This window comes from Panicum virgatum, chromosome 7K (genome assembly GCF_016808335.1).
Source record: "Panicum virgatum strain AP13 chromosome 7K, P.virgatum_v5, whole genome shotgun sequence".
Classification (NCBI taxonomy): domain Eukaryota; kingdom Viridiplantae; phylum Streptophyta; class Magnoliopsida; order Poales; family Poaceae; genus Panicum; species Panicum virgatum.
In genome coordinates, this window is record NC_053142.1 from 48,723,354 (window position 1) to 48,736,985 (window position 13,632).

A 13,632-nucleotide genomic window follows, 5' to 3' on the forward strand; every position below is an offset into this window, starting at 1 on the left:
AGGCCGTCGACGAGGGAGCAGTGCCTGCCAGCGCCCCAGCAACCTCCCGGCTCTTCGTGTTGCCCGTCGTTGCTCGCCGGTAGGTTTCGACTGACAACAAGTTTATAATACATCGCCGGGTCGACATGTCGGGCCCCCGCTCAGTGTACGTGCTCCCCTTGGACATATAAAAGGGAGAGCATGCCCGCTAGGACACACAAGCTCACCCAGACTCAAGCAATACAGCACACAGTGGACGTAGGGTATTACGCTCCGGCGGCCCGAACCACTCTAAACCGACTGTGTTCATCGTGTTCTTCCAGGAGATCGAACTAGTCCTAGCTAACCCCCGAGTACTCACCCTCTGGGCTTAGGCGGGTGCATTCCGCCACCCGGCTGTGATTTACCACACCACGACAGAGCCATACTCTCGCGGTTTCACGCCACGTACGGGCAGAAGTGCGCGTACATGAGCACGTCGGCGCGTGGAAACACAAATGCCAACAGCATGTGGACGGACACACATGGGCTGCTGGCAGTGAACCCACGGACGTGGCACATGGGATCGTTAGCACTAGATGTATGGGACGTGGCCCAAGAGAGGTGATCCTGCTCCTTTGTCACGTATGGGTAAACTGGTTCGATGTCTCGACGAGGACGTCGAGTCCTCAACGGGGGTGATTGTCACAGCCCGTGGGCCGTTTGGGCCGGACCGAACACGCGACACTGTAGCAAAAATCTATTGTAGCGTCGCGGTACTGTAGCAGTGGCACAGTAATTCCCAGTTAGTCCCATACCGGAAACGGAACGAGAGACAGACCAGCTTAAAAACGTGAGCCTGGAAAACTAGTAACTTCGGTTCGAACCTTTTGCGCGAAGCGAGGATGAAAGCGCAAGAGAATTATTTAGCAGGGTATGATTTACTCAACGTGTAGAATAGATCTTAGCCGTTATCCGGACCGGGTCGTTACATGCATATCCTCTTGGTGTACACATAGTATGCATGATACCCAGTGATATTAGCAGGTGTGAATATCGATCGATCCCATTCAACAATTGGTGTAACGACGAACAGCTTCGCCGTATTGAAGCCAATTTATGAGTACTTACGGCGTAAAGACGATGGTCTCTCTAGACTCTGGGTCCAGGCAATCAGCGACGAACAGCTTCGCCGTATTGAAGTCGGCTATCTTGGGCCTCCAGTTTTCGTCCAATAACACGTTGGAGGGTTTGAGATCTCGGTGGATGACGCTCCGCCCGTATAATATCCAACCTCCGCCTCAAGGTCAGCGCACCGCGGGCGCTGGGTCCCCCTGCCACGATGGGTAACGACGAGAGTCGTCGGACACGCATGCATGAGCTAGTAGTAGTAGTATATATATAGCTGCTAGTGTGTGTTTGTCCAGGCTCTTGTTCTGCATGAAGGCGTAGATGATTATGCGCTCGTCGCCTTGGTCGCAGTAGGCGAGGAGGGGTAGAAGGTTGCCATGCCGGAGCCTGGCCATCACTTCCACCTCCCTTGCGAAATCGCCCCTGCCCTTTGTGTCGAGAGGCCCCCTCGACCCGAAGCCGAACCGCTTTACCGCAACCGTTTTCCCTCCCAGTCGTGCCTGACGATTGAACACAAGTTATTCATTGTTACGTAATTGGGTCGACGAGGAGGAGTTTGAATATAGAGTAACTAGAAGGTGGCCCGCGCTAATAGCGCAGGTAGCTAATTTTTTTTATTTATTTTTTTTTAAAAAAATTACATTGACAGAAGAGATGTATTTGGTAATTTATTTATCTCTCGTTTGGTCTTGTTGAATACTATTTGTGTCGGGTGCCATAATTAGGGACACCCTAATCGGAGTACTAAAACCACTTTCGAAAACACAAACACATGTTAAGGCAACTGGGACCACGAATGCCCCCGGCCTCCTTCCAAATCCGGAAGAGAGGAAAGGACTCAAAGAAGCCCAGCATGTGGCCCATTCGCACCCCTCTCAGGCCCACCGGATAATCTCCGCCTCGCTCGAGGGTAGCGGATCTACCCTCGAGCGGGTCACTCATCTCCGCCTCGCTCGAGGGCTCCCCTCGGGACAAGGGACAAACGGCCCCGCCGCCCAACCAACCGCCGTACGAAGGCATTAAAGGCCAGCCACTCCGCCACGGCTCAAAGGACGGGCGGCGTCAGACTGCCACTCCCACAGTGGAGGTGGCCGGTGTCCCGTCCACCGACCCCGGTCACCGCTCCGCCACCCCGGTCGCTGTAGCAACACAGTGGGCATTTAACGCGGGACAAGATAGGCTGGCGCCGCCCCCGTTACTGTTCCGCCGACATCAACCATCCGAACTCACCTCCCGCTGGGGAAGGGGTCTGGCGATGGCACGTGCCCTTCCGACAGGGGCACTCTGCATGCGCGGGCGGGACCCCGGACCCCCCTCTTGTGGGGTCCGGGACTTCCACGCGCCCCCGGACCTTCTAGTGCGCACGCTCGCACCCCGACCAGGGGGTCCGGGACCGTTCCACGCCATTACTACCGCTGGGACACTGCGGGACGACCGGCACAATCTTCGCAGGGCCAAGGACGGAGCCCAGGACGACAGCGACGCGCGCCGCCTTCCCACAGTACACTTTCTACAGTGTTCGACCACTATACCCGCGATTCAGGGGAAGACGACGACTTCCGCGCGCCCTACACTCATGTACACCGCCCCTCCTTACAACTATAAAAGAAGGGGGTGGGCTTCCTTTTGGGCAGGCTGATCGACTCTCTCCAATCGAAGGTTGGCAGCAGGTTCTCCGGTTTTTCTCCCTCAGAAAGGCCTCAGCACTACTGAGCACTCAACTCAACTGACTCCACTCCTAGCAGAGACTTGGGAGCTTCCCTCCCTCTCTCGCTTTGCTTGTATCCCCTACTACAAGCACTCCGGGTGCAAGATAATACAGTGCCCTCGCACACCCCCTTTGCTGGACGTACGGCCCCGCGGCCGGAACCAGGATAAAATCGTGCGTTACTGTGTTGCCTCTTGCATCATCATCTGGGACGAGGAAACACGCAGCATTTACTAGTTGGGACTCAGGCCCCTCGGGTCGGAACACCGACAGTTGGCGCGCCAGGTAGGGGTCGCTGCGTGACTTTTTCTCTCTTTTTCCCACTTGATCTCCAGGAATGGCGAGCAGATCGAACCCATACCCTATGGGTGTTTCGGATCCGTTTCCAGCGGGACGCGCGATCTCGTTCGGGAGTCTCGAGTTCAGGACAACCGGCAACGGTTACCTCATGCAGCTCCTCTCCTCCGAACGCAACCTCATCACTCCGACTTCGCCAGCCCGGCGCAACAGGCGCTCGGGTCAGCGTTCGCGACAAGCACGCACGGAGCGGCGTCGTGCGGCACGCCACAGCTCCCCCACGTGGGTCGAGGCTGGCGTGTCGCAACTCAGCATCACGGCCAATGGGGCAACCGTTTCGCCATCGCGTGCCTCGGCGTCATCTGCGCCGGCACCATCGCCTGCGGCAACACTAGTGCCTCCCAGGGGGGACTCGACTTCGGCGTCGCCCTTCCCCTTCGGGATGCGCAACGCTGCCGCCCACGCCTCGTCAACCGTCGCTGACTTCATCGAGCGTGGGGATCTGCCGGGTCATCATCTTCGGTCGATTCGCAGCCCCATCGCGTCATTTCCTGACGAATCCTACCCCGAGACGGCGAGCTCGATCGCCGACGACATCAACTTCTTCATGATCAACTTCGTAGCCGAGGAGGCCGAGGACTACTCCGGGGCCCGCGACCCCGACGCTCTTCGCGCGTTCCAGCTGGCGACGGCCTACTGCCTCACCTGCTCCGAAGACTCCAGCGAGGGGGATTTCGATCCTTCCCGGGAGTGCTTCATGGTGGACCTTGCGGACGAGCAAAATGACAACGCCCCAGGCAACGACGGGGAAGGCGGGGCGGACGTACGGGCAAAGCAACCGGTGGTCCTGCCTGCGGCCCCTTCCTCGTCAAGTTCAGCGGCGCGACAAGCTCAACTGGCGCAGCTCAACGAGCTTCAAGCCAAGCTCGACGAGCAGCGTCAACAAACCCAGGAGCTACGCGCCGCACTCGAGCAGCAGCGTGCCGTGCCTGGTGCACACGCCCAGGTGGCGGGACGTGTTGCCCGGGAGCGCATCCTGGCCGACGACAATGGCGACAAATCTCCGAAACTGAAGACGGCGGGCGAGAAGCTCGTCGCTGCGGCTTACCTACTCCAAGCTATGCCCGAGCCATCGACACCTTCGGGCCGCAACCTGCGCCGCGAGGCACAGGAGCTCATCGAGCAAGCTGCCGTGCAGCAGGCCGAGAGTTCTGCGTCTCGCATGCGCTCGAAGGCCCCGGAGCAGTGTGATGGGACTGCGCACCAGGACCGTGAGGTCTCCGTGCACACACCCCCAGTGGCGAAGGGCAAAGCAGCCGTAGCGCCCGGCGCGAGGGCACCCTCGGTGCACGAGCGCATCGGGAGAGTTCCCGTAAGGGAGCGAATCCGTGACACTCGCGGGCACGCTGGCGACGGCGACGCCCGCAACGTCATCGACGACAGGAGGTACACCCCTCGACGGGGTGGACGCTTCGACCCCGAGCACGACAGGGGTGAGTCACCAGAGCCTCCGGGCACCCGGGTGTTCAGCCAGGAGATTCGAACCGCGCCTTTTCCCCCGCGCTTCCGACAACCCAACACCCTCGTCAAATACTCGGGCGAGACTGATCCTGCAGTCTGGCTTAACGACTACCGCCTAGCATGCCAGCTAGGCGGCGCGACGGAGGACGCGGCCATCATCCGCAACCTTCCTCTCCATCTTGCTGACGCCACACAAACGTGGCTCGAGCACCTGCATGCGGATCAGATCCACAACTGGGCCGATTTGGTCCACATCTTCGTGGGCAATTTCCAGGGCACGTATGTTCGCCCTGGGAACTCTTGGGACCTTAAAGGGTGTCGCCAAAAGCCCCGCGAGTCCCTGCGTGACTACGTGCGACACTTCTCCAAGCAGTGCACCGAGCTCCCCAGCGTCACCCACGTCGAGGTCATTAACGCTTTCCTCGAGGGTACGACGTGCAGGAACTTGGTGCATGAGCTCGCGAGAAGCCGACCCGTTAATACCACCGAGTTGTTCGACGCTGCCACCAACTTCGCCGCCGGCGAGGAGGCTGTTGGTGCCATCTTCGACGACAAATCGAGCAAGCGCAAGGACGATGCGCCCGCGGAGGGCGGCAGCGTCAAGCCCAACACCCCCGCCAAGAAATTGAAGCGGGGGAGGAAGGGAAAGAAGCCGGTCCCACCAAGCCAGCGCGGGTCGAGACAGGCAGAGGACTCCGAGGAGGCCTTTGCAGCTGCCCCAGACCGCAAGGGACCTCGAGGCCCCCCTCGAGGAGGTGGTGGCCAGTTCGACGACATGCTTAAGAAGCCGTGTCCTTACCACAAGGGCCCGGTCAACCATACCCTCGAGCAGTGCGAGATGCTCAAGAAATACTACAACCGCGTCGCGCATCGCGACGAGGACAAGAAGAAGGATGCTGGCGACAAAGGTGGAGATGACGAGTTCCCCCCAGTGGAGAACGCCTTCTTCATCTTTGGAGGAACAACGACGAATATGACTTCTCGGCAGCGCAAGCGTGAGCGCCGCGAAGTCTTTTCCGTTACCAAAGCCACGCCATCCTACCTCGACTGGTCGAAGGATACCATCGCCTTTGGCCGCGAGGACCACCCCGACTACGTCCCGCATCCGGGACGGTATCCGCTCGTTGTCGATCCCATCATCGGCAACACTCGCTTCTCCAAGGTGCTCATGGACGGAGGCAGCAGCCTCAACATCATGTACGCCCCTACCTTGGAGCTCATGGGGATCGGACTGGACAAGCTTCGCCCCAGCAAGTCGCCATTCCATGGCGTTGCACCGGGGAAGCGAGTCCAACCCCTCGGCCAGATCGATCTGCCTGTATGCTTCGGCACAGCAGCCAACTTCCGCAAGGAGGTTCTCACTTTCGAGGTGGTGGGATTTCGAGGGTCCTATCATGCCATCCTTGGTCGTCCTTGCTACGCCAAGTTTATGGCTGTCCCCAACTACACCTACCTCAAGCTCAAAATGCCGGGTCCGAAGGGCGTCATCACCATCGGCTCTTCGTTCGAGCACGCCTACGAGTGCGACGTCGAGTGCGTTGAGCGCGCGGAAGCTCAAGCGGAGGACGAGGCCCTCGCAGCCACCCTCGATAAAATGGCGAGCGAGGCCTTAGACTCCACGCACCGACACGCCGGGAGCTTCGAGCCCGCCGAGGGCATCAAGAAAGTACACCTCAACCCAAGCCACTCCGACGACAAGGTGTTGCAGATCAGCGCCACCCTCGACGACAAATAGGAAGTGGTGCTCGTCGATTTTCTCCGCGCCAACGCAGATATCTTTGCGTGGATCCCCTCGGACATGCCTGGCATACCGAGGGAGGTCGCCGAGCACTCTCTTGATGTCCGACCCAACTCCAAGCCAGTGAAGCAGCGCCTAAGACGCTTCGACGAGCTCAAGCGCCGGGCGATCGGCGAGGAGTTGCAGAAACTTCTGGCGGCCGGATTCATCAAAGAGGTATTCCATCCTGAGTGGCTAGCTAATCCAGTATTAGTGAAGAAAAAGAGTGGAAACTGGAGAATGTGTGTGGACTACACTAGTCTAAATAAGACATGTCCGAAGGTTCCCTTTCCCTTGCCACGAATTGATCAGATTGTAGATACCACTGCGGGATGTGAGCTCTTATCCTTTCTTGATGCTTACTCCGGTTACCACCAAATCAAAATGAAAGAGTCCGACCAGCTCGCGACTTCTTTTATCACACCTTTTGGCATGTACTGCTACGTTACGATGCCCTTTGGCCTCAGAAACGCCGGAGCTACCTATCAACGGTGTATGCTCCACGTTTTCGGAGACCATCTCGAGCGGAGCGTAGAGGCATATGTCGATGACATCGTTGTAAAATCCAGGAAGGCGGACGACCTGGTTGCCGATCTCAGGATCGCATTCGATTGCCTACGGGCCAAAGGGGTAAAACTCAACCCCGAGAAGTGCGTATTCCGGGTGCCTCGAGGCATGCTCTTGGGTTTCATTGTCTCCCAGCGGGGCATCGAACCCAACCCTGACAAAGTCTCGGCCATCACTCGGATGGGACCGATCCGAGATTTAAAGGGGGTACAGAGGGTCATGGGATGCCTAGCGTCCCTTAGCCATTTCATCTCGCGTCTCGGCGAGAAAGGCTTACCCCTGTATCGACTCTTGAGGAAAATCGAGCACTTCACGTGGACCCCCGAAGCTCAAGAAGCCCTCGAAAGGCTGAAGGCATCGCTCACTCATGCTCCCATTCTTACGCCACCTACGGACGGCGAGCCCCTCTATCTGTACGTAGCTGCGACGACCCAAGTGGTCAGCGCGGTGATCGTGGTTGAAAGACAAGAGGAGGGTCAGGCTCTGCCCGTCCAGCGGCCGGTGTACTATATCAGCGAGGTGTTGTCCGAAACCAAGACACGCTATCCATAGATTCAGAAGCTGCTCTACGCAGTAGTGCTAGCTCGACGCAAGTTGCGCCACTACTTCGAGGCTCACCCCGTCACCGTTGTCTCGTCTTTCCCCTTGGGAGAGATAGCCCGCAACCGGGAAGCCAAGGGTAGAATTGCCAAATGGTCTGTGGAGCTGATGGGAGAGACCCTCGCCTACGCCCCCCGCAGAGCGATCAAGTCCCAAATTTTGGCTGACTTCGTGGCTGAGTGGACGGACACTCAGCTACCCCCATCACAAATCCAGGGCGAATGCTGGATTATGTACTTCGACGGGTCGGTGATGAAAACTGGCGCCGGTGCCGGCCTCCTATTCATCTCACCCCTCGGAGAACACATACGGTACGTGATCCGCTTGCATTTCCCTGCTTCGAACAATATGGCGGAGTATGAGGCCCTCCTCGGTGGCCTCCGCATCGCCATCGAGCTCGGCGTCAAACGCCTCGACGCGCGCGGTGACTCTCAGCTTGTCGTCGACCAAGTAATGAAAGAGTCCAGCTGTCACGACCCGAAGATGGAGGCATACTGCAATGCGGTGCGCCGCCTCGAAGACAAATTCGACGGTCTCGAGCTCAATCATGTCCCGCGCAAGTACAACGAGGATGCCGACGAACTGGCCATGATAGCCTCGGGGCGGACCACTGTCCCCCCGAATATCTTCGCCCGCTGTAACACCCCGGGTGTTTACACAGTATTTTAATTAGGTGCCTGCACAGTAATTGTGTAGGTTTGCTATACATTATGTGCTCGATTTAAGTGAAAAGGATCTTTTTGTAATTATGAAAGGTTATATGTGTAATTATGATTTTATGTAAGGTCCTTTATAAAGTTATTTGTGTTTATAGCTTTTATGGAGGGTGTTTGTGCAAAATTTCAGTGCATTTATTGCATGGCATCAAATTTTGCTTGAAGGTCTACATTTGAAGTGAAATTGCTTTGAAAAAGACAAATTTCCTGGAATTCAAAATCCCTTCAATGATTTTAATCTTAGCTCTTGAATCTTTGGTCAAATAAATTTTTGCACAACATCAAAGTTGTAGATCTTGAAAAGTTGAACAACTTTCATGTTGGGCACTTTTTCATTTGAGCTTTAGTTCAAAAGTTATTGCTTGTTTATAGAAAGGTCCCTGGAACTTTTGGAAATTGCAAAATCGCCCTTATGACCATCTCCCCCTCCCTGCTCTGCTTCTCGCCACCGGCCACCGACAGCGCCGCCGTGGAGTGCCTTCCCGGCTTTCCCGGCCATTACTTCGCCGTGCGCTGGCTTCCACGCGTCGCCGGCGAGCTCCTCCCCCTCCTGTTGCCTCGCGCTGGAGCCTCCACCCCTCGCCACGCGCCCCCGCCGCGCCCAGAACCTCCCCGACGGCCGCCACCGCGACGCCGCCGTGGAGCGTCCCCTGCAGAGCCCGCCGCTCTATTCTAGCGAGCGCCCGAGCACTACAAGAGCCCCAGAACTCGATTTCGTGCTTCCCTTCGCTCTCTCATCGCTCCCACACCGCAGAACGCCGCCGCCGCCCTGCTTGAACCCCGGCGAGCTCCACCCCGCCACGGAGCCGCCACCCCAGACCCGCTCCACCCCTACAGCCCCCACCCTTAGCACCGCCTCGACCTCGCGTAGCTCCCAGGCCATTTCCCCTCGCCTAAACCTCACCGGAGCACCCTCGCCGTTGCTCGCCTCCGCCGCCGACCCGCCCTGCTCCGCCGAGCCGCCGCTTCCGAGCCTCTCCCCGCGACCCTAGGCCACCCAGAGGTGCGCCTTGCACCCGTGAAGCTCACGCACCCCTCCACTCTCGCCGCCGGTGAGCCCCTCGCCGGGAAATCGCCGGTCAACCGCCGCCCCCTCTCTCTGACCCGGCCCAGGGACCTCGGGGTGGAAGAAACAAAACTTCAGGGTGTTATTTGAATAGACCTAGACTCATGTGAATAGTGCACTAAGGACTGCTTTGTAATATTTTTTCAGTGAACTTTGAAATTCTAGATCAATTCATACAAAATTCGTAAAATAGCAAATCTTGATGTTTTGGAATCCTTTTGGAGATCTCTATGCAGTAGAACCATAATATGTTAGGCTTTAGTTGCCAGTTTTTGCTGTATAAATGGTTTTGTGTCACTAGATAAATAAATACTAGATGTTTAGTCTTTTTCTTATCTGATGCTTGAAAGCTGTTATTGCTATGAAATTTTGGTGGTATTTTACTCATGTAACACTAGCTTTGCTATAAAAATTTCATGGTCAGTTCCCTTGTGTAGCTATTGATTTGTTTTAATCTTTGTTTAGTACACTTTATTTATGGTAAATAGTTTCTGTTTGTAATAAATCATGATTTTATTTTGGCATGTTCTTTTTGAGTAGATTAGCTTGTCCAGGAAGTTTAAGCTTCAGTTCATGGCTAGAATAGGAGTTAAAATTGAATCTTGTTAAACTGGTGTCTGTTTTGTTTAATTTATCTGAATTAATTCCGTGTATATAAAATCATGAAAATTCACAGTAGCTAGATCATCCCTGTGTAGATCTCCTGTTAAATTTTGAGCTTCTGTTTTGATCTATTTTGATCTGTATAATTCAGGCTTGTACTAGGTGTTGCCTGCATAAATGATTTATTGTGATTAAATGGTTACATGTCTTGATATGATTTTTGTAGGGTAGATTACTTTGTTCATGTTCTGTTTAGTGTAATTTTGGTAGATTTTATTACTATTTGTACTTTGAGTTGTTGATTTATTTACAAACCATGACTTAATTGTATAGGAAATCACCACCACTCATTTTATGAAGTTAGTTAACTTCTTTTGTGCTGTTGATCTTGATGCCTTGTGTAGTTAAATTTGTTATTTAACTACTCTATAAACGATTGCCCATGTTTGTTTATAATGTTGTTCTTGCATTACATATAGATACGACTACTTTGTCAGACGGGACGTACGAGTTGATTCCGGAGTCTGACGGAGGTGATCTCGAAGCTCAAGTGAACACTGCGGAACTAACTGAAGCCCCGAACCAAAGTTCGGAAGAGCCTAGCGCTGAAATAGTTAGCAACTACCGAGAAGGCAAGCCCCGGACATAACCTATACTTCAAATTAATTTCATTTACTGTATTATTTTGCTTGTGCATTTACAGTTCATAGGAGTTGAATTGAAACTCTAGATGCATGATCCTAGGAACCTATGTACTGAACACTAGACTTGAGTTCGAATAATTGCTAAGCTTATAGGACCGGTAAAAGTCGAGTGATCGCCTGTCACTCGCGAGCTTTATAGGAATTTCCTGTTTACTTTCTGTTATCAATATAAGGACTACGGACGGGGTTGTGTTCGATATCATGACCTTATGTGATACCCCGTCTGTGTTGATGAACTTGCTAAGGTCGCGGTGTGTGGTAGTGCTGGTTAAGTTTTTGAAAGTACTAGTCACATGCCGTAAATATGGTACGCGGCAAGCCTAGTAGCCGATTGGACCGGGGAGTGGATATACCTGACACTCTCTCTTAGAGATAGGTTTTTATTTTATGTTGCGCAACACCACGACTTCTAGGGACAAGGGTGGACCGAGCACGGGTGGACCTTGGAGCCCTGTAGTCGGGGAGAGTGTTCCTATCCACAAGCCGGAAAGAAAGGTCAACGGTTGTTTGGGAATGACCCGACGGTATTCCAGACGTGTGTGCTAGGTTACCCTTGCAAGGTTGAATTTCGATTCAGAATCGTCCGCCTCTCATGATGACATGAGACTGCTTGATCTCTTTGCCACACAGAGTAATAAGAGCAACGATATTCTTATTAATCTTGATGTTTGCTTAGAAGTTCCACCATGTTTGGTTAGTAGATGCATACATAGAATGGTTAATCAACTAGAATCTTGAAGCTAAAACTTGAAAGTAAGGACCTACTCTTTATTGCTTTTCAGCAAAGGAAAAACCAGAGCCTTACAAAGCCTTGCATAGTCTAGCTAAGGTGGGCTTTTTATACCCGTTGTCGGTTAAGTCTTGCTGAGTATTAGAATACTCAGCCTTGCTGTTGAAACCCTTTTTCAGGTATGAGTTTTGAGGATCAGATCGCTAGCTTAACCTATCCTTGCTTGTTGCCTCCTGGCTGGTCCGTAGAGTGGGATACGTCTTCGGCCGGCAATGATTATGACGAGTGATACCATGCCTGGGCTAGCCTGGTATCCTTTTTGCGACGTGTTGTAGCCGTCGTGTTTTATCTTCCGCTGTTTTAAACTCTGATTCTACACTTATGTTTTGTATAACTGTTTTACTTAAGTTGGTTTTTGTAATAATCTTTTGAACTGGTTTGTAATCTTTAATATGCCTGTGTTGTAAAAGTGTGGTTGTAATATCTCTGAACTCGCCTTCGTGCGGGGTATGCTTGTTCGATCCGAGAATCGGTGGTTGTATCGGGACGTTACCCGACAGACCAAAAATTGTTCCGTTTGAAGTGCGTTTAAGCTAATGTTGCCTTTATGGTGATGGTTTACGCACTTGAGCCGGGATAATTTAGGCGGTTCTGCCACAGCTGGCATCAGAGCTGCAAGCATACATCGGAGGTGTTGGAACCTTAAAAACCATTTTCCATATAAAATTGGAACCATAAAGAATTTCGGAAAACTACGTTGGATTCGTTAAGAGTTGTGTTTAGAACGTAAAGTCCTAGGGAATTTATGGGAATTACTAGGTGGTTATTTTTGTATGGTTTATGTTATCTGACTTCCAGCACTTTACATTTTGTCAAACCATACTCACAAGCAACTCTTACTTCTTGTAACGACGCACCTACGTGAGGTAAGATGGTAAGGATCCTCAGTCAGCTGAGGGAGTCTGACCTTCCCGTCGGTGATGCGAGCCGAACGCTGCCCTCAAGCAGTGGCTTACTTGAGGTGCTTCCAATATATCGACTATTAGTTGACTATATTGGAAGTAAAGTGTGCTCAGTCAGCTGAGGGAGTCTGACCTTCCCGTCGGCGATGCGAACCGAACGCTGTGCTCAAGCAGTGGCCTACTTGAGCTGCTGCCAATATACCGACCTCGGTCGACTATATTGGGAGTAAAGAAATTTGTGAATACGCTTCTGAGTAGCGTATGCTAACGTTGGCCATACGGCGGAAATTGTATGGCTGCCGCTTCTATAGTGAGCGGTAATGTTTGGGAACGCTTTCATGAGTGCTGGCATGAAAGGTTCATTGGGGTTATATATTTATGTTCTGTCAATCTTATGCAGGTACGCTAACCACGATTCGATAAGATAAGAACGGTTAGAATGTATCGACTAGCTATATAGGGAGAGCCGTATTTATGTATGCCACCGTGCTAACCACGTAAGCCCAACGATAGTTGGCAATTGTTTATCTTGTGAGGAACGAACAGGACGTGCATGCATATCTAGTTGATGTTTGATTTGTTCCTAGTACTTGAAGTTGCTACATGAGCTTGTTAAGGAATTTCTAGTATGAATCCTTATAAGATAATGGTTAGTGTGCTTAAAACATGAGTGAGTGAAACTCTGATATTAGTAGCATGCTTGTAAAATGCTTAGGTTTCCTTAGATGAAAAATATGGTTTCGAGTCATGCCTTCCTCCTAAGCCCCATCTTGTTGTTATAAGGATCTTTTCCTTCCTTAGAATCTCAAATGATGAACCAGTACCGATTGTGGTTTATTATTCTTTGAGTTTGGAATCATACCATCTTGTGAATTAGAATCACATTTGTTTTACCGCAGTCTTCTTAAAGCTTTATTTGAGAAGTCTTGAGATAATTGTATTACTCACATTTGAATCCTTTTTGATTCAGATGGCGACTTGTTCCCAGATCTTTTGGGATAAGGAGGGAAATGCTCATACCGATTGTCTGTACTGGGAGGGTTTTCCGAGGATTCTTTGGGATTCACTTCGTATCTTCCACTACCCAGATCCACCCCAGTACACGGGACGCCAGTTTTCGGAGGATGGAATTAAGAAGAACAGAGTTAAGATGATCATTCCTCAGCACCCTACCTTGGAGTGGCCACCAATTGAGATTGAGGTGATTGGGTATCGTCTTGTGGATGCATTTGAGAAAGCAGCTCTCAACGCTATCACCACTTTTTGTGAGCACCATCCCGAGGAGGTAGCAG

The 13,632-nt window shown here is 52.5% G+C and overlaps 1 protein-coding gene across 1 annotated transcript in view; it reads right to left on the minus strand.

The window, feature by feature from the left end:
* Positions 1-1,085: 1,085 nt before the first annotated feature.
* LOC120640355 (S-locus-specific glycoprotein S13-like) overlaps positions 1,086-13,632 on the minus strand; it is a 38,056-nt gene continuing 25,509 nt past the window's right edge. Inside the window, 1 exon segment of the mRNA XM_039916191.1 lies at positions 1,086-1,576. Coding sequence (XP_039772125.1) covers positions 1,086-1,576 — 491 coding nt within the window.